We start from the raw sequence: 26,070 nt of genomic DNA, 5'->3' as shown, positions 1-26,070 counted from the left end.
GTTTACTATAAATTCTACTGTAAAGGATGGTTGACTTTAATTTATAAATAATAAAAAAATAATAATATTTATTTAAATTCCATATAACCAGTTAAGTTTCATTGAACAAACGTTTTCCTTGATCTTTGACAAATTCTTTAGTTTGTACTCAACCTATATTCCACCATGATTTGACAATATCAGACTAGAAATAAACGTTTGGTTACTATCTGATTCACCAGTGAAGTAGCCCATTTCATTGACAAATGAATGTGACTTCGACATGAATATTGGCTGATAATTCAGGTAAGTTAAAGAGCTTCCTTATCTCACTGGTGAGAATGTAGTCCCCATTTGTGAACATTCCTGTTTCAGTTTATACTGATCCTCTGGAAATTATCTTTCCTTCTCAACCTCATACATTTACACATCTCCATTTACTAGCGGCAGATTCTTTATGAATGACTTTCCTGCTTGCTCAATCAGAATTAATACTTTCTTTTGTTCTGCATATCTGCACCTCTCTCGCTCTCTTTTTTTTTTTAAGATTTTTTTATTTATTGAGAGAGAGAGAATGGTAGAGAGAGAGCATGAGAGGAAGGAAGGTCAGAGGGAGAAGCAGACTCCCTGCTGAGCAGGGAGCCCGACGCGGGACTTGATCCTAGGACTCCAGGATCATGACCTGAGCCAAAGACAGCCACTTAACCAACTGAGCCACCCAGGCACCCCTCTCTCCCTTTTTTTTAAATGGAAGTAGAGTTGACACACAACATTACTGTACCTCTCAGAAAAGTTTTCACAGTCTGCCTTGTATTCTCTTCAGCATGTGGGGGCTTGACACAATCAAAATTTTGGGGGTTTTATTGCTATGTGATCTTAAGCGAGAACCTTAAGATATCTGAATCACAAAGCCATTTTTGTTAATGTTATCACATTTTATCTTTAAAGATATTCTTTTATTTGACTCAATATATTAATTTTTATTAGTTTTTTACCTGGAGAAGCGAATAGTCTTCGAGATGAGTACACTGCATTGTGTTCAGGCTGTGAACATATTTTGGGTTTATGAATCTTTGCATTGGTGAATACCTTTAAGCCCATATCCTGTGAAGGAGATTACCATCTAATCAGTACTTAAGTATTATAAAATACATAAAGGCACATAATTTATTGAATTTCACAAATAATCCAATTAACTTAATACTAAATTTTAATGTTCACATCTGTAGAAGGGATATTGGTATACTTATGGAGGTTAATTTTATTTTGTTGTTAAAACTTTTTTTTTTTTTAGGGACGCCTGGGTGGCTCAGTTGGTTAAGCGGCTGCCTTCTGCCCGGGTTATGATCCCAGGGTCCTGGGATCGAGTCCCGCATCGGGCTCCTTGCTCAGCAGGGAGCCTGCTTCTCCCTCTCTCTCCCTCTGCTTGTGCTCTCTCTGTCAAATAAATAAAATCTTTAAAAAAAAAACTTCTTTTTTTCAAGATTTTATTTATTTATTTGACACAGAGAGACACAGCGAGAGAGGGAACACAAGCAGGGGGAGTGGGAGAGGGAGAAGCAGGCTTCCCGCCGAGCAGGGAGCCCGATGTGGGGCTCGATCCCAGGACCCCGGGATCACGACCTGAGCCGAAGGCAGACGCTTAACGACTGAGCCACCCAGGCACCCCTAAAACTCTTAAAAAGAGTAATATTTTATATATGTGATTTTGCTAAATAACACAAGGCAATGAATTTCAGGAAAAGTTAAAAAAAAAAAAACTTGATTCCTAGTCCAGAAAGTTTTAGCCCTGGCTCTGTTGCTAGTAGCAGATCTGCGACTATTAGTGACCTTGGAGAAGTCACTTGACCTCTCTGTGTCCCATTAGCTTCAGTTATGATATGAAGGCATTACAATAAATAATTTTTTCCTATATAATATTTTGTAAATCTTTAGAATGGATCATCTACAATATAAGGAATTTACCTGTAGGAAGCTATACATATCTTTTTCATTAGTATTTGATACAGGGGAATACATGACCCCATTGATATAGACATTATGGCGATTGACACAGTCTCTATCATCTTCCTCCTGTTGATTCAAGCTTCCAGGGAAACCAGTGAGGTCCTTCACTGGTAGTAGGTTATACACCTGTACAAATGTAAAGGACAAAAGGACAAACTTATTTGTGGCTTATTCTTCTTAAATGCAAAGAGAAAAGAAAAGAATAATCACCATCCGTCTTTGTTTGAGCACCACTGTTGCTTCAGTAATTTATAGAGATGATTTCGAAGCTGTTTTTTTTTTTTTTTAACAGTTTTAGGGGGGAAAAACAATTAAAACATTCTCATCTGAGTCCTCAAAGACCACAATAATTTGTTACACAGTTCAGAGGGAAACACTAGATTCCATGTTAGAATGGAATAAAACGTTACTGAGATAAATTGAGTCTGCTGTATTTCAGATGTGCTATAAAATTTCAGGATGAAAGAATGAAGTGATAGCTTTGTCTCTCCTTGTGGTTAGCAGCTGACTCAGTGTTGAACAAAGTTAATGAACCCATGTTCTAAACTGGCACATGAATAAGTACACACTCTCTATAGAGGATGGGATAGTATTTTCTTAGGTATTATTCCTGGGAACAAAATGCTCCATATCTTCACACAGTATATATAATATTGGAAATGATGTTTTCAGATTCATTTGAAGGGGAAGGGGAAGAAAAATGCTGATAGTGCATTGTATTATGTTCAAAGGAGTTTAAAACTGCTTGGCCAAGTAAGTAGGGTAATGAAGTTACGTGCTTTCTCAAAGGTAGCTCCCTCTTACTATTCTTCATCTCCCCTCTCTGCTTTTTCTCCAAAGCATATTATGTGTTATTGTCTGGCTCATCTGTGGAAACCTAAGTTCCATGAGAGCATGGCTTTTTGTCTTTTGAGTCCTTCACTGCTAGATCCCCACCCCAGCCTTTCAACAAACAATGGGCACACCTAGAACACAGCAGACGCGAAATAAATATGTGTTGAATGGATGGCTTATGCTACTGGGAGCAAAGTGTTTCATTAGTAAAATACTATCAAGGCTGGAGAGGACTGGGCTAGTGTTCTAACCCAGGTCTACTACTAACTACCTGAAAGCTTCTGCTTTTTTATTAACAAACTAATAGGACATTCTGCCTTATTTATCCACCAGCATTGTTATAATTTAGAAAAACCCCGAGAACTATAAAATTATGTTATATAAACATAAAACATCATTATTTTTCCACGTATCCCCTTGTTCTCATTGAAATGTACTTAATACTTCCTTTAGAAGAATTCTCATATTTTCAGTTAAATTCCATTTGTAAGGATCAAAATGTTAAATGTCCTTTCTTAAAACTTTCTTTTTTAGGGAGTAAAATATAAATTTCCCTTTGTGAAATTTTTATAGTAAAAAAAAAGGTTATTTCAGTTGGCCTCATATTGAAAATGTGAAGATACAAGCAGATGACTATTAGCACGTGTTGTTGTTTCTCATTGTTCTACTCCAGGCATACCCTTCTGCTATTCCTTCTATTCACCCAACATTTTAAAGGATTTCATTTATCAATGTCATTTACCATATAATAATTCATTTTTCCAAATTTGTATTCAGGGACAATGTATATCTTCCTTCAGAAATTATGTTCATCTTGGGGCATACAGTGTTTGATATAATTCTTATAAAAACAGAAACTTGATATTTCATATCAGTTGTAGTGGAGGTCAAAGCACCACTTTTGTTAGACTTTTTCAAACATTACAACTAGCTTGAAAATGCCTGTTACTAGTTTCATAGAGCTCTAGGATTTCAGGGACTTCGAATGGTGTATGATTTTATTGATATATATATATATATATAAAAACACACACAAATACATATATATATGTGTATGTATGTATATAAATTTATGTAAATAAACATATATTTATGTATTCAAATCTAATATATTTCTTATCAAAAAAGTGCCCATGAAGGAGATCAAAACTATAAACTCCTAGATCGATAAAATTTTAATAGATCCGATCTTACTCATATAGGCATTTCTCCTTGCTCTGAGCCCCTTGTGTGGCCCCTCCTGACCCCCGAGGCTGCCGGGAACTCACCGAGGCTGCGGACAGCTCTGCTTCGGGCTTCATGAGCAGCACACTTTGGTCCACGGCACGGACGGCACAGAGGGACTGAGGAGAGGCTGAAATTCGCAGGTGGGCGCGTGAGGCCGGGAGACTTTGTGTTGGGCGGAAGCTCAAGTCCACCTGTTGAATTGGGGAGAACGGTCGAAAAAACAAATGTCCTGATTTAACTGTGCATTCACAAGCACTTCCTGAGTGTTCCTCATGTTCAATGCGTGCTCGCTTTGTTTGACTTGGTGGTGGTTGGCACCATGTGAGTCTTGGGGCTTTTTGTCCTTTACACTTCACTCATTCTCGAGAATCGGTTGAGCCATTATAATGATATCTAATTATTCTTATAACTTATTAAATTTGAGATGCCATTTTTTTTTTTTTTACCTTTGGCACATGGTAAGGTGTTTACCAAGTGCGGTGGACTGCAAATGGTTCTAGACGCTCTTGTATTTTTCTTTTGGCTCTTTGGTAGCCTTAAAAACTTGCTTACATATTTTCCAACACTTCATCATAGAAGGGAGCAAGGTACTCTGAACTGTATCATATAGTAAGAGACAGTGCATAAGAATTTTGGAGTCGGAATCAAATGACATGGTTTCTTAGTCTGACTCTGCCATTACCTTGCTGAAAATCTCTGGAAAATTCATTTAACCCTGTTGGCCCCAATGTTACATGCAGAACGTAATTGATGATAATAGCAACTTTTGGTTTTAAATGTTGAAAATTTTATGATAAAAAAACCTACCTTGTTGGCTAGGCAGTTTTCAACCTCGTATTTTGCAGAATCCCCAACCACTTCCCCATCAGGTAAAATGGAGTAGATTAGCAATCGAGCAACGGGAGCAATGTCTGACTCCACAGGGACTGACACGGAAAAATGGCCACTCACTGGAGCACAGAGAGAATGAGGAAGCAATTATGGCTTAGACAACTCCCTAGGGCTGAAATGAAATTCTTCTGTTGCACAGAGCCATTTTTAGGAGTCTGGTCTGGTGAATGACTGTTTCTATTAGTTGGCATGACAGATATCAGAAAAAGTAGATGTAATAAATGAATGTTTACCTCTAAGAATTCTATGCCTCTAAGAACTCTAGTTTTAGGAAAAAAACTTTATTAAAGGGTTCTCTTCACTTATAAATCATATAATGATTTCACACCAGTTGTCAACTTTAGCTCATCTCTATAAAGTTCTGATGCTATCTGAGGGTATGGCGACATCCACTTGGCTAGTATTTGATCTAGACTTCACACTAGAGAAGGGAACTAGAACCTGAAGTTGTGTGATGTAATAGTAAAAGTTTAACACATTGCATTTATCCTCGTATCTTCTTTAACTTTCTATCAACCAAATACTCTATTTTTTTTTTCTTAAGAGGACTACTATGCTCCTTTGATAGTTGTTTTTTGATACCTATGTAGATTTTTTTAGAAGTCTCGTCAAGCTTCTATAAGTAAGTCTACAATGGTGCTTCTGTGATGCTATGCTAGCATCAAAAGAGTAGCTCCCTGACAGGTTTCTTGTAAGAAGAGCAGAAAGCTTCAGAGGTTTATATTGCTCCGTATTTGTTCATGGCGAGAGTCCATTTCAATGGTGGAAGTACCCAGTTTAACTTTCCATAAGTCAGAACTATCTTCAAAAAGGAAATATGATATAAAGATATAAACAATTCAGCAAAAGACCCAGTATATAGGAAGTATTCCAAGATTTTACCTTCTCTCCATTTCCTGAAACAATTCTAAAATGCCATTTTGAGAAGAAGCTCCGTGAATATTTATGGTTTGAAAATTTGGAATAAGCATAGATTCTAAAACAACAACCTCAACATTTTAAGTAATCTGAACAGAAGTCGCTGAAGGAAAAGAAAAGAAATATTTGATAAAGGGCAAAGTGGACAAATAAACACCCATTCTTTCTTTCCCCTCTCAACTTCTCATTTATTGAAGTTTGATGGAAATCACCGCTATTTATTTGAAATTTTTTCAGGTATTTCTGCAACGTAAGGCTGAATATGTCAAAGTGGGGCAGAAATGTAGAATTGTGGAAATACTCACTGTCTCCCTGTTCCACAGGCAGCACGTGCGTCCCAGTTCGGACAATGCCTCCCTTTGCCATTATCTGCAAAAAAGGAAAGGAAAAGGAATTTGATTTGCTTGACAGAAATCTTATACCCCATGTCCCGCCCTTCATGTTTATGTTTGTTTTATTGAGCTCCAGCTGGCAATATTTAGCCCTAAGAGAAGTCGAACATTCAACAGCAACATGGATAATAAGTCAAAGTAGTGATGGCTGAAGAATTTCATAATTCCTTGCCCCACAGAGGGCTTTTGTCTATGGATGAGTCAATGAAGTGGCCTTCCTTCTCACCAGATAATAGAACACGAGCTCCTTCAGCTCCTGCAAGACCCGTCCATTCAGAATATAATATGCTTGGACTGTCTGAGTTTGGCTGCAGGGCAGTTCACGAGGCATGGGTTCTAGGTGGACAAAACTCTTGCTTAGGGAGAATACAAGATGAGCGGTGTGATCAGCTTCTTCGTGCTCTGCCGACAGCCACTGGTAGCCATAACAGGGACTAGGATCCTTGTGTTTGACCTAATGAAAAAAAATGATATTATTTTCTAGATCAGATGTCATAGTGAATCAGTGTTCTCACAAAACTGCATTAGTTCACTGTCCTACCTCAACTAGTTCCTAGAAAGTTTTTGCTCCACAGTAGAGTGAGAATAGTGTTTATCTGTATTGCAGATATTTACACTGCAGAGGCTCCTTGGATTGGTATTTAAATTTCTGAAGAGCATACATGGAGGCATCTTTTGCTCCGTTTAATTTGCTCGACATTTTTTGGGCCCCTTTGCCTATGCAGACAAGAGACGTTGGAGCTCTAAAAGCTCATTGAGGAGACTAAATACTCTTCAGAAACTGAAGAACTACATTTCAGAAACCTATTTATGGTGGGTTTTAAATACGTATTATGAATAAATGTGATATTGCAGCCATAGAGGTCTGAGAACTCTTTCTGTCAGTGGCTTTGGTTCATGAGTTGAGTTGGTGAATTAGTTGAAGTCGATCTCTCCTAGGCTGTCCTAGGCTGATTATTTTTAATGCTTTTTGTGGTTCTGGACTCTTAAGGTTCACAGGCCCTATTTGAGTTGCAGTTTAACTTTTCTCCATGTAGAAGTTTTTCCTTGTTCTTTTCAGGCTTCCTCTACCCTCATCCTCACCTCCCAAGTGGTATGAATGAATCCTTGTATCAGTAAAACAGTTTATTTATATTTTCATATATTTTCTAATGATAATAGGTAAATGATTATCAAAAAGAGGGAGTATTTAAAAATAATATTTTTATTTTCAGGATGAGAACATTGCCTAGCACATAGAAAACATTCAAGACACTTCTTGATTGAATAAATGAATGAGGGCGCCTGGGTGGCTCAGTTGGTGAAGCGACTGCCTTCGGCTCAGGTCATGATCCTGGAGTCCCAGGATCGAATCCCGCATCGGGCTCCCGGCTCAGCGGGGAGTCTGCTTCTCCCTCTGACCCTCTTCCTTCTCGTGCTCTGTATCTCTCATTCTCGCTCTCTCAAATAAATAAATAAAATCTTTAAAAAAAAAATTGAGCATTCATTCATTCATTTTTTTTAAAGATTTTATTTATTTATTTGAGAGAGCGAGAATGAGAGATACAGAGCACGAGAAGGAAGAGGGTCAGAGGGAGAAGCAGACTCCCCGCTGAGCCGGGAGCCCGATGCGGGATTCGATCCTGGGACTCCAGGATCATGACCTGAGCCGAAGGCAGTCGCTTCACCAACTGAGCCACCCAGGTGCCCTGAATGCTCAATTTTTAATTATTAGGAGGCATGGGCTTTCATGCCGTCTATTGAAAGTGGAGTCAATAAAATATATTATTTATCCTGTTTATTTATCATCATTATTATGTAATATCTATTGTGTATCCATATATCTCTTACTGTATATCTACATCTTCATTGATGAATAGAGAACTCTATGCTATACAAAGCAAGTTATATGAGTATAACAAAAACTTGGAGAAAATTAGAATAGCAGGACAAAAATAAAGTAAGAGCAATAATTTATAGAGTATATATACTTGAAAGTAAATGCTAGTGATGTTAAACTGGACTTTTACAATAATAATATTCAAGGTAAAGGGAGCTTACTAAGTGCTTTAATATATATTATCATTTTTATAAGTAAATTTTTATTTATTTTTATTTCAAAATAATGTATCAACTGTTAAAAAAGAAATTAAACATCACATTTAATCCCACCACCCTGCAAACTGAAGGGCGTTACATTTATTTATTTATTTATTTTCTATTTCCATAGGACTAAACTTGGAAATTTCATCACTTTTAGGTTGCAACCTTATTTCCAAGGTTTCTTCATGTCACTAGTAACTTCTTTTCAAACTTACCCTGACAGTGAGGGAGGTACCCATAATGTTGGTGGTGTTGATTGAGAACTGAACCAGGCCATGCTCATCAGTGGTAGCATTGGAGTTATAGTTAGCTTCAGTTGCTGTGATGAAGACGAGTTCATTTGGCATGCGGACACCTTTCCCATCCACTAGTTGAACCTGAAGATTAAAATCTGTGGATCAGTTATATGGTTAATACCCAGTAGTCACCAAACATTCATTTTATCACAAATATTTATTATGTCCTATATGTTGGACATGGTTCCAGGCATTGAGACTACAGTGGTGAACAAAACAAAGTTCCTGCCATCAGAGAAAAGAGATAGATGTTAAATAAATGCATAGATGTTATATATTTATTTAGTAGTAATCAGCCCTAAGACGAAAAATAAAGCACAGGTGGGGGGTGCCTGGATGGCTCAGTCGGTTGAGCATCTGATTCTTGATTTCGGCTCAGGTTGATCTCAGGGTTGTGGGATTGAGCTCTGCATTGGGCTCTGCACTGGGTGTGGGGCCTACTTAGGATTCTCTCTCTCCCTCTTCCTCTGCCCCTTCCCCTCCAAAGTAAAACAAAATAAAATAAAACAGTCTGAAAATTTAGCGAATCACGGAGCTGATGATAGGGGTGACCTGAAAAAAGTATTCTGTGGATATTTTGGAGGTGCCATGTACTATATAGAACCCTTGGAGAGTCACAGAGCACAAGTGTTAGATAGTAATGAAAATTCTTAACTCTTTAGCCAAATTTAGTTGACCCCCAAACACTTATTTTGTGACCAACCCTTACCTTTCTATGGGTTAGTGTTCTAAAATATAATAAGTGAACAAGTTAACAATTGCTAATGCATTACCCTATGTAGTTTTCTAGTTGGTTTTTATACATCTGCTTCTCAATCTAGACTTTCAAACGTCTGGAAGGTAGGCAGATATTATGAGGCACTTCCCATGTGAAAAATGCAAAGTTGAGGAGAATCATACAGTATTGCATAAGGGCCTAAAGTCAAATTACTGCTAATATTGAACTCAGTAGTAGATGAGTAGTCCTATTCAGATTGCAAAGGTGATGATTTTTTTTTCAGTAGAAGCTACTTTTGGTAGAAGGAAGCACAGTTGGAAGACTTGGATCCATATCTGTAATTGATTAACAAAATCTGAGTTTGCCAATGAACTATTGGCCGCACATACAAAGACAAGGATAGGTACAAAATTCTGATTCTTTTTTGATGAAAGAGTCTTATGACTAATGGGATAGTTACTTAGCAGGAATGAAATATCAAAAAAGTATAACATACCTCTGAAAAGTTAAAAATAAATGGACTATTCATTTTAGGAAGTGACTAAAGTTTCTCAAATCTTTTGCTGTCATAACATAATCAAAATATTCTAAAACATACTCCACCCCTCCTTAGTGGGGTCTAGTCCCTCGCTGTCTTATAGTCTCCACACCTAAAACTTTATAACATTTCCATTAAGAATATGATACACAGTAATTACACACTGATGGACATACAACTGCCATTCAGACTTCTGGAGTCAGAAAGATCCATCTGCAGATCCACTTATAATACAAAAAATAACAATACACGATATTTTGTAGATATATGAGAAAATTTATATTTTTAAAATCTGGAAGCCTTAAATAACAGTATTTTGCCCTTATGTGCACTGTTTTTTAAAAAATATATTCTTGCGGGCGCCTGGGTGGCTCAGTTGGTTGGGCGACTGCCTTCGGCTCAGGTCATGATCCTGGAGTCGCAGGATCGAGTCCCACATCGGGCTCCCTGCTCAGCGGGGAGTCTGCTTCTCCCTCTGACCCTCTTCCCTCTCATTCTCTCTCTCTCAAATAAATAAATAAAATCTTAAAAAAAAATATATATATATTCTTGCTATTATAGGGAAAATAATGTAAATATAATATCCATGAAAGAAACACCAGGTACAATGGAATCTTTTATACCTCAAAATAAAAATTAAAGCCATCTACCCACTCATTTCCATACAAATTTAGTGTTAGCAGGATAATGTAAGCGGCCACCATGAATTTTGAGATTCTTGTGAGAAATACAAAAATCTGAGACTACTGGTAAACCAAGAAAAGATTGAGTGATATCACACAATGCTTTTCCAAAGATGAAAAAAAAAACCACTTCTAATTTTGACGGTGCTTTCGCATAATTTTGTAGATTTCATATATCAATTTACAGAGGGATAGATTTATTTTTATGTGGTTTTATACTTTTGGTTACATTAGTCAATAGATAATAAACCAGGTCTGGTTTTAGCAGAATATGATGTACTTATTAAGTGATAATACCAAATTTGATTTGTGACTTAGAAAATACTTCACCTGCCCAAAGAAGGGGATCCCTTGTCTAAAGTATGGGTCCACTTTCACGAATGAGAGTTTGGTTATGGTTCTTGTTATTCCAATGGATCCTTTTCCAGTTAATTCTACCTCTGGAAAAAAGAAAAAGAAAAAAAATAAGTTTTTTTGGAAGGATGATCTCCCTGAACTTCTTACACTACTACTTCCCTTTCAATTCATAGTTTGGCAAAGGAAATAAATCCATGTTCATTGTTTTTTCTCCCATACCCAAGTTGCATGCAAACCTGTTCCTTCTTCTTGGACCTTGGCCTCCACTTCAAGTTTCATTTCATATCCTTGTCTCTTCATCTGGAAGATCTTGGTTTTTATTTGCTGAGAGAAGCAGCCCTGGCTGTTCAGCTAGTAGGGGACAAAATAAAATACAAAAACATGATACTGGACAGATCAGTGGTCAATTAATCCAGTGAGATTTTTGGGGGGACAATATAAACTAGGAGTTTTCTATGATAAGAACACAATAAATATTCTCTATGGATTAATTATGATTGCATTTCATAATAGTATCTGGTTTATAATAGATATATTTCTTAGTGTCCCATAGTCCCTAGAGTTAATGAGATAGAAATGCCTTAAAAATTTGTGAGTAATCTTGCCGTAGCAGGGAGCTAACTTTTCACCAAAGTCGAGCTCCCCTTCCATAGTATATAGCTGTTGCTGGGAAGGGGCTGCCCATCTGGAGACCATGTCTCCTACCTCCCTGACACCTAGGAGGAGGGGCCATGTGACAAGTTCTTGCTCATGGAAAGAAGGCAAAACCTATACCCTTTCCATCCAAATTGTAACAGGTATAATGCCTTTTCTTCTTCCTTCATACAAGTAGATGCCCAAGGCAGCTTTGGATGCCAAGTATTGGAGATTGCTCAACTTTCATTATTCTGGGAGCTTGGTGAACCAAGAACACCCACAGTGGATAATTACAAGAAATAAATAACTCCCATTGTGCTAAATTGCTGATATTTAAAAATCAGTGTAGCTAACACAGAATTCCCCTATAGATTGCTCTCTTCCTGAGTTAGCACCATGTTGTAATTCACTGCTTATCAACAATGTCTCCATTGTTAGTCCCTAGAAGGAACTGTTTTCCACCTACCTGGTGACTGAATTTCTCACAGACGGCCTGTGATTCCCCACTATAGCAGCTAGAAGGGTTACTGTACTTTCTGCACACTTTCATCATCATATGTCCTGGGACGGGCTTCCCATATGTGTATCTGTCATAAGAACATTGCCGAATGAATCAAGCCAACATCGAACATCCCCATTTTCTACCTATTTCTATTCCCCCCCTTAGTGATAGTATGTTTACCTTCTGTTCTCTCTAATCTCTGCTGGGCTCTCACAGTTTTGAGAGCAAGTAAGCTAAGTTATGACCCTTTTTACAAAATCTCCAGTGCCACAGTCTTCTTTGATCATATCTTTTTTCCCCCTTTTTTATTTTTAATTTCATCTTTAAAAAGATATATTTCTTATTACCAAAGCTACACCTGTTCTTAAAAGAAAAAAAAAGCACCAACAAAATGAAAATTAGAGAGAAAATGCGCTCAAGTCTAGTTAGGAATACAAACCATTAGTACAATGGTGTTCCCTTTCATTACTTTCTTCTGATGTGTAGCTCTCTTTATTTATATGGAATTTAACTTGTCTACTTTTTACAAAAATGGGGTTGTGCTATATATATACTTATATGTCATTGATGGTTGATGTGTTTTCAAGGGCATTTGTTTCCTTCCCTACCTGAAATATCCTCTGTATCTTTATTTGCAAGAGTATTGGCTCACCAGTTATGTGGGATCAGGAACTTGGGGGCGATTATTCTGAGACAGTTCAGGGACCCAGCTGAATCATGGTGCATTACATGTGTGGTCTTTAGGCAGGGCTGGTTTCTTCGCTCTGTTCTCTTTCTGCTAGTGCTACCCCTGGGCTACAGGAGATGGGAGCATAGGATTTTAGAAACATGAATTTTCAAGGTTGAGAAGGACCAGACCGAGAGATCATGTCCAGTCTCATCAGTAAAAATGGTAGTGCTGAGAGGTATGTGACATGCCTTAAGGAGACCAATGACTCAGCTGAGATTTTGGTAATATGCCTATCTTTACAAATTCTGAATTTAAGCTGTTTTTCCACTAGGCATGCAAGGTCAGGTAAATGATCTGTTGATGATAGAATTTCCTCTACAACCTGGGGAAGGGAAAGTCAGTATACCCTTCAACACTATCCCATGTATGTGTGTGTGTGTGTGTGTGTGTGTGTGTGTAGCTTTGTCACTTTCAGAATCAATCCTAGTAGATAGCTTCTCTAGGAACAGTTGCTTGCCCCATGATAGTTATAATAATACTGGTAAGACCATGAAGGAAAATAAGAAGGAAAAATAGAAAAGCAACAGGTGAGGAAAGTTCCAGAGATGGGATGAGCCCATGCATTTAAGGTCTTTGTGCTCTCACTGCTCCTAAAGAAATGAGTCAAAATATCCCAAATGATGAGTCTCCTTTAAGTAATTCTCTCAAAAGATTAAAAAATATGTAAACTCACAGGCCACATACTGACACATTCACGTCTTCTTCCAAGATAGTGATTATCTTTGGCATTGTTATTTGCACTTCAAACTTGGGAAGCACTGTTCATTGGAGATAAAGGAAGTCAGTGATTGTTTTTCAACTTTTGGGGAATTAGTATTTTCAGTAACAATTCCCTAATAATATTTTAGGGCTCTGAATATGCAGCTATACTCTCCAATACAACCACCTTACTACCAATGGATATTCTTTTTTTTTTTTAAGGTTTTATTTAATTATTTGAAAGGAAGAGAGAGCATGAACAGGGGGAGGGACAAAGGGAGAGGGAGAGGGATAAGCAGACTCCTCGCTGGGCAGGGACCCTGGGATCATGACCTGAGCCCAAGGCAGATGCTTAACGGACTGAGCCACCCAGGTGCCCCTCAAATGGATATTCTGATTGAAGGACTGTGACAGATCACTGTAACCTTAATGAATTAGGGAAGACTTATCTAAAACAAGGCTGTTTTACATATTTTTTGAGATTAAAAATTAATACAAAATTAACCAAGCTATATGAAGTTCTATTCACAGATCACTGATAGTCTCATTGGAGTTAGATATAATTGATTCCACTCAAAGCTCAACCTCACACATAGGAAATAGAAGGACTCTAAATAAGCTCAAATTCTAGGCCCTAGAAGTTTAGATCTGAAGACAAATGCTCCATGACTTTTCATAATCCATACCAAATTCCTCCACGGTGAAGGCATGCTCTGTCATTCCACCTGATTCCTTCCACACCACCACCTTATAGGAGCCCTGAAAGGGCTCAGATGAGAGAGGAAAGCTCAATTGCTTGAGACCATTCTCTAATTTGAGTTTCTGCCATTGTGTGATGCGATTTCCTTTCGGGTCCTATGGATACAGTAATTGTAACATAATAGAGCTTAGAACATTAGAGACAATAAAAGAAATCTGTGGAAACTCCTATGTTAGCCACAAATAAACCAATGGGGTGGTGGTGAGGGGTGGGGGGGACAGATGAGTTAGAACCATCTAGTGCTATATGAGCTCAAAGGTTTCTCTCCCTCAATGACAAGTTCCTGGTATATTGTAAGAACCTCTCAAATATGAATATTTTCTCTAAATTTATTTAATTCAGTCTATGGAATGTTTCATGTTGCTTACCTGAATGTATACTAGTGGAATCTGAAAGACAAAAGAGAAATAAAGGGATGTAGAATTATTCTCAAAGAGTCTCAATTCTGATTTATAAGCAAGACAGCTTTATGTAGAATAACTCTATCTGTAGTAAAACAGAAAAAAAATCCAGGTTAAATTTTACAAAACTTTTAATCTATTTTAAGCAATTAATAAATAATATTAAGAACTTATTAGGCCATCAGCAACAAATATCCATGTGCACAGCCATTCAATAAGAATGGGATTTACTAACATTACTTAAATACTTATGGGCATCCTAGTGAGGAACACTCCTTTGTTAGGAAATTTTATAGATTAAGAAATAAACACTAACAGAACTATAAGAACCATACTCAGACCCAAATATTGAGATGGTCACAGAATTCTTAGTTCTAAGAAAAAAGAGGAAGAATAGCTCCTCCACTATCAATGGTTAGTCATTTTTATTTTTATTTTTTTTTAAAGATTTTATTTATTTATTTGACAGAGAGAGACACAGCGAGAGAGGGAACACAAGCAGGGGGAGTGGGAGAGGGAGAAGAAGGCTTCCTGCTGAGCAGGGAGCCCGATGTGGGGCTCGATCCCAGGACCCTGGGACCATGACCTGAGCTGAAGGCAGACACTTAACGACTGAGCCACCCAGGCGCCCCTGGTTAGTCATTTTTAAAAAACTAATATTTATTAAGTGCTTACCATGTGCTGTGCATCATTCTAGGTGCTGGGAGCACAGCAATGCACAAAAGAACAATATATCTGCTCTCATGGAGCTTGCATTCTAATAGGGATGGATATATAAGAAAGACACACACACATATATTTGGGAGATACATATTTTATATATACTTAATATTTTATATTTATTTGATGTTGATATTTACTTGATGTTCAGTATTTATTTGAGATATATATCAATGATATATCAATCATATATCTCAAAGATAAAATATATATGTTAAACATATATCTATGTGTATATACATATGTATACACTTGATTTATATTAGGTAATGAAATGCTGAGAAGAAAAAATGAAGCAGGGTAAGGCTGCTAGAGTGACGGATGAGGTGTTTATTTTAGATAGGGGAATGGAAGTAGAAAATAGAAGATCAGCTTCAGGGTTACTGCAACAGCCTTGTTTAGAGGTGATATTGGCCAGGATGAGATTGTGGCAATTCAGGTTGTGAGAAAATAGAAATAGTCTGGATATATTTCAAGCTAACATGATTTTCTGATAAAGTGGATGTAGGTATGAGAGAAAAAGAGAAAACAGGGTTTATGCGATAATCTTTTTTTTTTTTTTAAGATTTATTTATTTATTTTAGAAGGAGAGAGTGGGAGTGGGAGGAGGGGCAGAGGGAGAATCCTCAAGCCAAGCTCTGAGCACAGAGCCCAAAACTGGGCTCGATCCCAGGACTCTGAGATGATGACCTGAGCCAAAGTCAAGAGTCGGTTGCTTAACCAACTGAGCCACCCAGGTGCCCCATGACAAGCTTTTGTTTTAGGCGCTAGAAGGAAAGAATTGCCTCTGAGATAAGAAGATGTGGTGGAGCAGTAGATTTGGGAGAGAAAAATTAAGACTTTCTGGTTTGATGTCTGCATTAAAGTTGAAAGAGTTATCTCTTATAAATATCAGGTGTTAGTCTCAAAAAACAAACACTGATTACACTCTTCCTTGATAGAAGAGGTTCTGGTAGGTGTGTTTAGAAAAATTCTAAATTTTTGAGAAGTTATTTGATTTTAAGTTATTTCATGGAGTAGGCATGGCTATTGTTTAACATATCTTTCTAATTTGCCTAATGGAGAACTTTATAAAGAGTAAGTTTAATTGTGTGACAACTGACTAAGTACCAGTACCAAGATGGAAAGAATTAGCTACTTCTTTGACCCGGGATTCTGGTTTAAATGAGGATCTTGCACTAATGTAATGCGAGAAATCACTGCTAGTGAGACCAGATTCTTCTTTGCCCTGGTCCTCCCCCAGCACCAAAACCAGGCTCCCAGATTGTTTACACAGATAATAATGATTCTAGATAGATATTTGGAGACTCACCAACTCATTCAGGGGGTGAAAATTTTCATCCAATGAGACAACACGAAACTTCACTGAAACAGAAATATTTTCCATGAGTCCCGGAAACCTTAAATCAGGCTTAGCAGCCGGCAAAAAAAAAAAAAACTGTTAAAGACCCAGGACTATAGAGCCTTTGACTGGGGAAAATGCAGGGGAGGAAGGAGTTGTACTGACTGGAGGGCCTCTCCGTACCTCTCTGCCCTGGTTTGTAGATGGGTTTGTCTGTCTGGACAAAGACCAGACTCTCTTGGTTTTTAACCACCACTGTGGTCCGCCTTTTGAATTCTTGGGTTGGTCCTTTCACTTGGATAGTGAGGAACATGATCTCCTCATTGGACGGCGATCTTGGGACCTGAAATATAGGACAGACCCTGAGAACCCATTCAGTCCTGCAAGTTTCCTCCTACACTCTCTGTTCCTCTCCTCCCTGGAGACCTGGCCCCTTTACTTCACTGCACCCCCTCATTTTCATCAGGGGACGTTGGCATGGATAGGAATTATTTCCATCATTTTACAAATGGGGAGACAGAACAGAAGATGGAGGAAAATACATCAGCAAAAGAGGTCATAAGTGAGACTCACATCTCCTTATACATCAGCCAATACAGTCTTGATTCAATAATTTTTAAAAAGTTTTTTAATTTATTTGACAGAGAGAGAGGGAACACAAGCGGGGGGAGTGGAGAGGGAGAAGCAGGCTTCCCGCAAGGCGGGGAGCCCGATGCGGGGCTCGATCCCAGGACCCTGGGATCATGACCTGAGCTGAAGGCAGACGCTTAACGACTGAGCCACCCAGGCGCCCCTTGATTCAATTATATAATGAACTTTACCAAGTTGATGTTCTGTGCTAACGGGGCACGGTAGAAGCATATTTAAGACTATGGGAAATGAAGCTACCATATCTTATTGGCTGTAGGCTGTAAGCATTTTACATATGGGAAACTCTGAAGAGATAGTGGATATTTGCTTATAGTAATTTCTACAATTTTCCCTCTTAATATGGGCTGATGTGTTCCTGTCAGACCACCACTGGAGGCTTATATCATGTGTTGGTCTAGTTTGCCTTATTAACATTTTTTCCATTTTAATTTAAGAAGTCACATTTTCCTTTTGTCTAGTGGATACTGCTTTTCCCCCCCTGGCTAATAGAAATTTTCTTTGATCATTAAGTTGATTTTTAATACGCCTTTACGTATTTGTCTCCCATGGTTGGAAATTCATGCATTGCTTCGTACTTTCTATGCATAGTTGCTATATTTAGATTTCTTTCTGAAGTCTTTGCCAGGCTTTCAAAGCTTTATCTTGACTGAATTCTAGATGCCTATGTATATGAAGTCAAATAGGCATACTCACAGTGAAGGAGACACAGTGGAATAAGTCCTTCTCCACCAGCAGGTCAGTGAAGAGGCTCCTGTTCTCCCTGAGAGACTCCAAGGAAGCACTTACAGTCACTGTCTCATTCAAGTAGCTCAGAAGGAGGCAGCCCTTCTCAGGGGTTTCAGAGTGGAGCAGGGAGGGGACCAGGACCATGTACTGCCTGGGAATGGGGGGAGTCCAGTTAGAGGAGAGTGTAAGAGGAGAGTTATTGTTATCACCAGCACTGTTTTCCATCATAATGATTGTTACTATCATTCGTTTGATACCAAGAGAGGATATATTGAAGAACATGACATTGATCTCTGCTGTTGAATGGCATGCATGAAAATTATTCCCTGTTCCATCATCAGTGCCATGGCAATGAACATTTTGCTGGAAGTGAGCTTTAAATAAATTAAAACTTGCTAGGATACCTCACTTTAAGGAACACAATATGTGAGCATCTGAATTCAAATAAAATATATGGTAATGATGTTTATTCATGTTGTAAATCTATTTTACACTAAGATTGCTGTAAAAAGCAAGCAAATCTCAAGAGAGGCACTATAAAAATCAATCAATAAACAGTATTTTCATTGGTTATATATATTCAACAACCCTGTGAAAATGGTATGGCAAATACTTTCTTCCACTTTACAGATATGGAATCTGAGGCTCAAAGAAAGTGAGTCATTAGTTTAAAGTCTCAGTTGTGGTAAGTAACTAATGAAATCTTCATGTTACCTAACCCTGGCTGTTTGCATTTTAAATATTTGCCTTTCAGCTCATGGCTAGACAATGGTTCCACCCAAAAATGGCCTTCTAGTGATGGAATTTTGGGTCTTGGTAACTCAATGAGCAGAACAGAAACTTTGCCAATACCCTCATATATAATTTTATTGACTATGTAGTTTTCAAACATTTTTGCTCACAGAATTCCTAAAATAATTTTTAGACACTATGCATTCCTTACATTTTTTCAAGTAAACATCTATATTTTTATCACAAATAATAGCAAAAGATATTATTTTTGATGACATTTTAAGTTAAATCTTAGTCTTCTATAAGTTTTCGATGGATTCTTAAATATCATAGTGATAAGATACCCAGTATGACCTTCTTAAAAAATACATCAAAAGGTTCTTTTTGTATGATCAGAAATTTAACATCTTTCCTTTTTTTCCTCCTTAAACTGGAATTACCATGCCACTTACAACATAGAAGTTTAGCCTATGATTTTTTATGCTTTGAAATATTTTTATGGATGACTCTTAGTTCTTTATTAAGTATATATATGTGTGTATATATATATAGACATATACTCATATATATGTAATATTATATATGGGTGCTTAATTTAACATTAATTCTTTATGTGACCATAAAGCTTTTCCTCTGGATTGAATTATTTTCAAGTCTTACTAGTATATAACTGATCAAAACAAAATAAATGTATTATAATATTCACACATATTAGATATAAAATAAAAATATTTTTGAAACACATTTTTAATAAGAACAATGAGCTGTTTTTATGTATCCATGGATGGATATTCCTTAATTGCAAGAATTGAATGAGGCTTAACATTAGTTCTGTTGCTGTTTTTAGTTTGTAGGGACATGAGTGTCATGAAAAATTGTTTACATAAAGTAAATAAAATACAGATAAAACAATTATATCATTGTTACCAGTTCTTGGAACTCCTTCTGCATTAGGTACCAAAAATCACCCAGTACCTATTATCAAGAATTACTTCTAATCATCTATCAGTGGGTATTTCCTTTAGATCCCCCTTCAACTTTGTTGAAACAAAGAATTCATCACCACATGATCTGCAAAAGAATTTTCTCCCTCATTGTTAGAATCCTTTGCTTTCTCAACATCAGCATCAGTATTTCAAATTGTTCCCTTATTAGTATTTCAAATTATTCCACCTTATAGATTTTTATACTCCAGGACAATGCTTCATAGTAACATCTGATTGAGGGAGAGGTTTGTCTTTCTTTTATAAAGTGGAAGATGGGCAATTAAGAAAGAAGTAAGGAAGGATAAATAGCATGGTCTCGAGCAAATCATTCTGAATGTGAGGATCTGAAAATTGTTTCCTTTATAAGTATCAATTGCCAATGCCCCTTTGAAAGTCTTTGTATATCCCTAGAAAATTTAGAAAGTCAGGGATTCAGAGTTGGAGAAAAATAGTTAAGAATAAGTAAAGAATGAATAAACCAGATTTATGAAATCTCATCATTGGAAGAGACCTTAGAGATAAGAAGGTGACAGTTTTATGGGAAAGACAAATGAATCATCTAAATGAGAATCAAAGGAATCTTTTTTAAGGAAAGGATTCTTCATGTTCTCTGTGAAACTCACGGTTTTCCAGAGACTGAGGCATCTGCAGGCAGGAAGACCAGAAGGAGGAGAAAAAGGTTTGGATGAACTAGTTTGTTCTTCCCCATGCTGCAGGGAAAATGGCCCTGAGGAGACCAGACTGTATTGTACCCTGCTCCCTGCAACTGGTCTGGTCCCAAACATTCCTCAGAGCAACTAGGCTTTATACTGCTCCTGGTGCAAACAGGAAGTTCCACCCACACATGGTGTCTAAACAAAGTAGAGGTTTCTGACCGGTCTCTGAAAGGGTCATTGCTCTCAGGGGCCTAATTACAGTCAAGGTTATTTCCGGATGGGCTGAATAGAATTCCTGGAGGGATAAAATCCACATTACCGTTAGTGCTCACTTTCTCTGGGTTTTACTGTGAAGCAGCTAATCAGCTTTTCAACCCCTTCTCTCTCTTAGTCCCTCGGTCCACTTCCCCACTGCTCCTTTTATGGTTTTCCTCACATCTCTTGCCTGAATAGTTGGCAAGGGAAGCTACAATTTAAGCAACACTGGACAGGCTCAAAATAGCTATTTCACTTCAAGTCAGCATGCCTGCAAGTCCTCCATTAAATATGCTTACTCAAATGTTGAAGCACTTTCAGAATTCAATAGTTCCCTATGGAAATGGTATTGGATTACAGTAATAGGTTTTTTTTTTTAAAGATTTTATTTATTTATTTGACAGAGAAAGACACAGCGAGAGAGGGAACACAAGCAGGAGGTGTGGGAGGGGGAGAAGCAGGCTCCTGCAGAGCAGGGAGCCCGATGCGGGTCTCGATCCCAGGACCCTGGGAACATGACCTGAGCCGGAGGCAGCCGCTTAACCGACTGAGCCACCCAGGCGCCCCTACAGTAATAGGTTTTTGACCTTAGGGATATTACCTGATTGTGGATGAAGAGCCAGACCCTGGAAGAGTGATGATAGAAAATATTTTCCTGTATTAAGAAAGTGAAAAGATGAAAAAAGAAGTAGCAGGACCTCAAAAAAAAAAAAAAAGCTTTGACCTACTGTGCATAACAAAGAACCCAATTTATCATCTACTATACAAACAAATTTTGTTACAGTCTTCTAAATATGCTACTCCTCAACAATCCCTAATCAGATAAACTATTTCATCCATCCATTCATCTGGTTGTTTTATAAGTAATTATTGAGCCTAGTAAGGCTAAGTATCATGCAAAATTGTGGAGATGGAGAGGTCAAATATGTAGAAACAGATATGCACTAAAAGGTCTTATGTTCTATGAGTGTGAAAGCAGACAAATAAGCAAAGGATAAAAATACAGTAGGCAAACAGTATTATTTATTTGGACCCCTGAAATACAAATGTTTATTTACTTGTCCAAAAGATTCCTTAACTTTTCCTCATTTAAAAAATTCTTTTCTTTTTTGCTCTTCAGCTTGGGTGTTTTCTATTATTACCTTGTCTTCCAGATCTTTGATATATTTTCCTGCATCTCCTAATCTACTCTTGATTTCCTCTAGTGTATTTTTATTGGTTATTGTGTTCTTCAACTGTGATTGGTTCTTTTTTATATTTTGTATCTTTTTATTTGGGAATAGCAGTGCACTGAGTCATTCATGAATCCAGCATTGCCAGGATCACCTTTTGGACATGTTCCTATATGGAGTGTATAACATGCAGCACAAAGCACTAAATATGGTGCTTTACTAAAATCAATGGTATGGTTTAATTCACTCAGATATCACTATTACCAACAACTGTTGTGCATGTTTCCTTTAGGAGTGTGTCACGCACGGCACATACTGCTGATCAATGTGTACACTGAGATAGCACTCTACTGATTCTTTCAAGCGTCTAGCACTCTTAGAAATATCTTTTGTGCATGGGCTTTTATGGAATGTTACCTATCCATTTACATTTTGAGTATAGTTGACATACCCTATTACATTGGTTTCAGGTGTACAACATAGTGACAAATTGTGGACATTATGCTATGTCCGCAAGTGTCAGCCATCTGTCCCTAAAGATTGCTATACAGTATCATCGATGATATTCCGTATTCTGTGCCTTTTATTCCTGTGACTTATTCCTTCCATAACAGGAAGCCTGTACCTCCCTCTCCCCTTCACCCATTTTGCCCATCATGCCCTCCCCAACTCCCACTGGAGAGGGGAATACAGTTTGTTCTCTGTATTTATAGTGCTCGCTTCGGCAGCACATATACTAAAAATGTTCTCTGTATTTATAGGTCCCATTCTTCTTTTATTTTTCATACATTTTTTTAAGGATTCCACTTATGAGTGAAATCATATGGTATTTGTCTTCCTCAGTCTGAGAGACTGAGCATAATACCCTCACTTAGGGTAATACCCTCAAGGTCCATTCATGCTGTCTCAAATGGCATGATCTCATCCTTTTGGTAGCCAAACATTATTATCGAAACTCAGGATGCTGTGAGACCACATAAGAGGGGCACATAACCCATTCTTGGGCTTGGAAAGGAAATCTATGGCAAGGTCAATTTTTAAAAAATATTTTATTTATTTATTTGACAGAGAGACACAGCGACAGAGGGAACACAAGCAGGGGGAGTGGGAGAGGGAGAAGCAGGCTTCCGGCTGAGCAGGGAGCCCGATACGGGGCTCGATCCCAGGACCCTGGGATCATGACCTGAGCTGAAGGCACATGCTTAACGACTGAGCCGCCTAGGCACCCGTACAGCCAAATTTTAATTAAGCTCTGAAGTATGAGTAGTGTTTAGCCAGAGGAAAGAAGCAGATGAAAAATGTATTCTAAGCACCTAAGGAATGATTTATACAAAGGCTCAGGAGGTGAGAATAATCATGACACATTCAGTGAAATGAAAAGTACTTGGTTTAGAAAAAAAATGCCCATGTATTCAGGAAAGTGGTTAAGCTGGCCGCAAATCAAAAAGGAACTTGTTGGCACTATTAAGGTGCTTGGGGAGTGATCAGTGGAGTCAGTTCTCTGGCTTTGCTTCTCGGAAAGATCACTTTTACTGAAATTTGGAAGACTGACTGAAAGGAGACAATCCAGGAGGCAGAGAGTCCAATTTGGGAATTAATTCAATTATATAGGTGAGAGATGATGGTAATTTTGAACTAGGGCATTCACGATCACATTAGAAAAAGATTGATAGATTTATATCATATTTAAGAGCTCTATACAATTTTGAAGTATTTCGCAAATACTTACTGTTAAAAAACTGAGGTAAAAGGATAAGATAGGAAAGAAAGTAGGGGAAAGAAGAAAGGCAGTTCCTGGAAAAGAAAGCAAGGGAGCAAAATGCAGGAAAACTCATGCCATTAAAAACAAGGGAGGATTATTTGGGAATTGCGGAAAAAATAGGATTAGGAGGTATATGGGTTTTAACAGAAATACATAGAAAAAATGTTTCCATTGTATTGGTATAGTGCTTGCCAGGGACTGAATGTAGCTCCTCTAGTGGTAACAACTGTTACACTTGGTTTACTTCGTAGGTGAAGAGAACATTCAGGATAGTGTAGCTCCTGATAGTGAAATCAAGGACATTTCAGCTGCTTACGTGTTAACCGCCTTCAAAGCCAGAAAGCTTAATGAATGGCCTACTGTATTCACTCTATCAGAGAGTGCATTTGCTTTGTCTTGGCGCGAGTACCCTGAGGAAAATTTGGGAGTTCGGACACTATTGTATCTCCAGAGTCTCTCAAATATCAGAGTGTTTCTCCTTTGTGCTCTCATTAACCTTCCTTAATTTTTGTTGGGAAAAATATTTGAATGTACAAAGATAAACAGCGTAACACACCCTCAGATTGCTTCTATTCAAACAATATGCTTGGCATAGTTTCTCAAAATTATCAGAAAGCTTAATGTCTTCTCTTTTAAGTTAAAGTCCATTTGTTCCTTTGTTTCTAAGGAGTACTGATATCTGCAAATAATCTGTTTTATGGGATTTTACGTTGCGATACAGAGGAATCAGTGCCTGAATTAAAGCAACTTATTACAAACAATAGAACTCAGTGACTGTCCTTACAATACTTTCGGGCACATAGAAGTATTTTTGTATGATGAGTCCATAGTGAATTTGCTAGGGCAAAGAGTGTACACCTTTATTTTTTAGAAGATTTTATTTATTTATTTGACAGAGCAAGAGAGCACAAGCAGGGGGAGCAGCAGAGGGAGAGGGAGAAGCAGACTCCCCACTGAGCAGGGAGCCTGACACGGGGCTCGATCCCAGGACCCTGAGATCATGACCCGAGCTGAAGGCAGAAGCTTAACGACTGAGCCACCCAGGCGCCCCGAGTGTACACCTTTAAAACTTTGTAGTATTGTCACGTCAACTTTCTAAAATGACTTTGCCAATTATCTTTTTTTTTAAGATTTATTTATTTATTTACTTATTTGAGAGAAAGAGTGAGCAGACAGAGAGAGAGAGAGCATGAGCAGGGGGAGGAGCCAGATGCAGGACTCGATCCCAGGACCTTGGAATCATGACCTGAGCCAAAGGCAGATGCTTAACTGACTGAGCCACCCAGGTGCCCCTTGCCAATTATCTTCTACCAGCAATGCCCAAGACTACTTTTCCACATCTTTTAGAATTTTCCTAATCTGATAGGGAGGGGTGCATTATATATTTCTTTTCTTTTGTAAGGATATGATTACTAGTGATGTACTGCATCATTGTCACTTGTAGGAAATCTGTTGCTTGTACATTAACTTCGTCTAGGGGTTTTATTTTCTGATTAGGAAGTCCTTTTGCATCCCAAAATTGTAAAAAATATTCTGCTATATTGTTTTCCTGACTTAAGTATTTGCATTTTATATTTTTATCTTTAACTATATGCAGTTCATTTTTGAATATGAAGGAAGGTAGGGGATATGTTGCAGGGTGGATTTTCCTTTGGTGAATGAAAAATTGTGTGTGTGTGTGCACACGTGTGCACTGACACACACAGGATTGTTTCATCACTCTGCCATGTGAATCTACTTTGTTCTCTGAGGCTCTCGTGTTCACTGTTGAACTTTTTAGTGTCAGAAACTTCATTTTATTTATTTATTTGGGAAAGAGGGAGAGAAAGGGAGAGAGACAGGGATGGGGGGAAGGGCAGGGGGAGAGGGAGAGAGAGAATCTTAAGCAGGCTCCACGCCTAGTGCAGAACCCGATGTAGGGTTTGATCTCACGACCCTGAGATCATGACCTGAGCTGAAATCAACAGTTAGATGCTTAACTGACTGAGAGCCACCCAGGCACCCCAGAACCTTCATTTTAGAGAGTTATATTTAGTCTAGGAGAAAACAGTGGAGTCAGATTTTAAGAATAGGAAAAAGGTGAAATTATATGTCAAGCTTTAATTACTGAGATGTTAAAGACAATACTAACAACAACAATAGAGGTGATAGCTAGTAATTACATAGTACACACTATACGGATGAACTGAGTAATGTTCTAAGAGCTTTAAATGTTCTAATTTATTTGTTTTTTGTCATGCCCAAAGGTTATTTAACCATTAGTTGAATTGTGGGTTATTTAAATAACCCACAATTTCTAGTACTACTATAGCAATGTTTAAAAAATAAATAATGGAATATATTTTGTAAGATATTATTAAAAGCTGTTAAGTTGTAAAAGTCATTATTCTTATAATTCATGTGTTTTCATGGCAAGTT

General features: G+C 37.8%; 1 protein-coding gene across 1 annotated transcript in view; it reads right to left on the bottom strand.

Moving 5' to 3' along the window:
* The window catches only part of A2M (alpha-2-macroglobulin), a 40,941-nt gene extending 20,352 nt beyond the window's left edge, over nucleotides 1–20,589 (bottom strand). The window contains exons 1-17 of the mRNA XM_073878004.1: nucleotides 20,431–20,589; nucleotides 18,057–18,240; nucleotides 16,896–17,055; nucleotides 16,683–16,735; nucleotides 14,618–14,638; nucleotides 14,176–14,344; nucleotides 13,464–13,548; nucleotides 12,025–12,145; nucleotides 11,159–11,273; nucleotides 10,896–11,005; nucleotides 8,546–8,707; nucleotides 6,475–6,702; nucleotides 6,162–6,225; nucleotides 4,855–4,997; nucleotides 4,089–4,238; nucleotides 1,945–2,112; nucleotides 975–1,083 (exon numbers count right to left, since the gene is read on the bottom strand). Of these exons, the coding sequence (XP_073734105.1) occupies nucleotides 975–1,083; nucleotides 1,945–2,112; nucleotides 4,089–4,238; nucleotides 4,855–4,997; nucleotides 6,162–6,225; nucleotides 6,475–6,702; nucleotides 8,546–8,707; nucleotides 10,896–11,005; nucleotides 11,159–11,273; nucleotides 12,025–12,145; nucleotides 13,464–13,548; nucleotides 14,176–14,344; nucleotides 14,618–14,638; nucleotides 16,683–16,735; nucleotides 16,896–17,055; nucleotides 18,057–18,240; nucleotides 20,431–20,516 (2,128 nt within the window). The 5' untranslated portion in view covers nucleotides 20,517–20,589. The remainder of the gene's footprint in view (nucleotides 1–974; nucleotides 1,084–1,944; nucleotides 2,113–4,088; nucleotides 4,239–4,854; nucleotides 4,998–6,161; nucleotides 6,226–6,474; nucleotides 6,703–8,545; nucleotides 8,708–10,895; nucleotides 11,006–11,158; nucleotides 11,274–12,024; nucleotides 12,146–13,463; nucleotides 13,549–14,175; nucleotides 14,345–14,617; nucleotides 14,639–16,682; nucleotides 16,736–16,895; nucleotides 17,056–18,056; nucleotides 18,241–20,430) is intronic.
* Nucleotides 20,590–26,070: the final 5,481 nt, after the last annotated feature.

Source organism: Callorhinus ursinus, unplaced genomic scaffold (assembly GCF_003265705.2).
Source record: "Callorhinus ursinus isolate GAN/ISIS: 27379988/994484 unplaced genomic scaffold, GSC_fseal_2.0 scaffold27, whole genome shotgun sequence".
Classification (NCBI taxonomy): domain Eukaryota; kingdom Metazoa; phylum Chordata; class Mammalia; order Carnivora; family Otariidae; genus Callorhinus; species Callorhinus ursinus.
The sequence above is the reverse complement of the archived record's forward strand: the minus strand, read 5'-3'. Positions and strand labels throughout refer to the sequence as shown.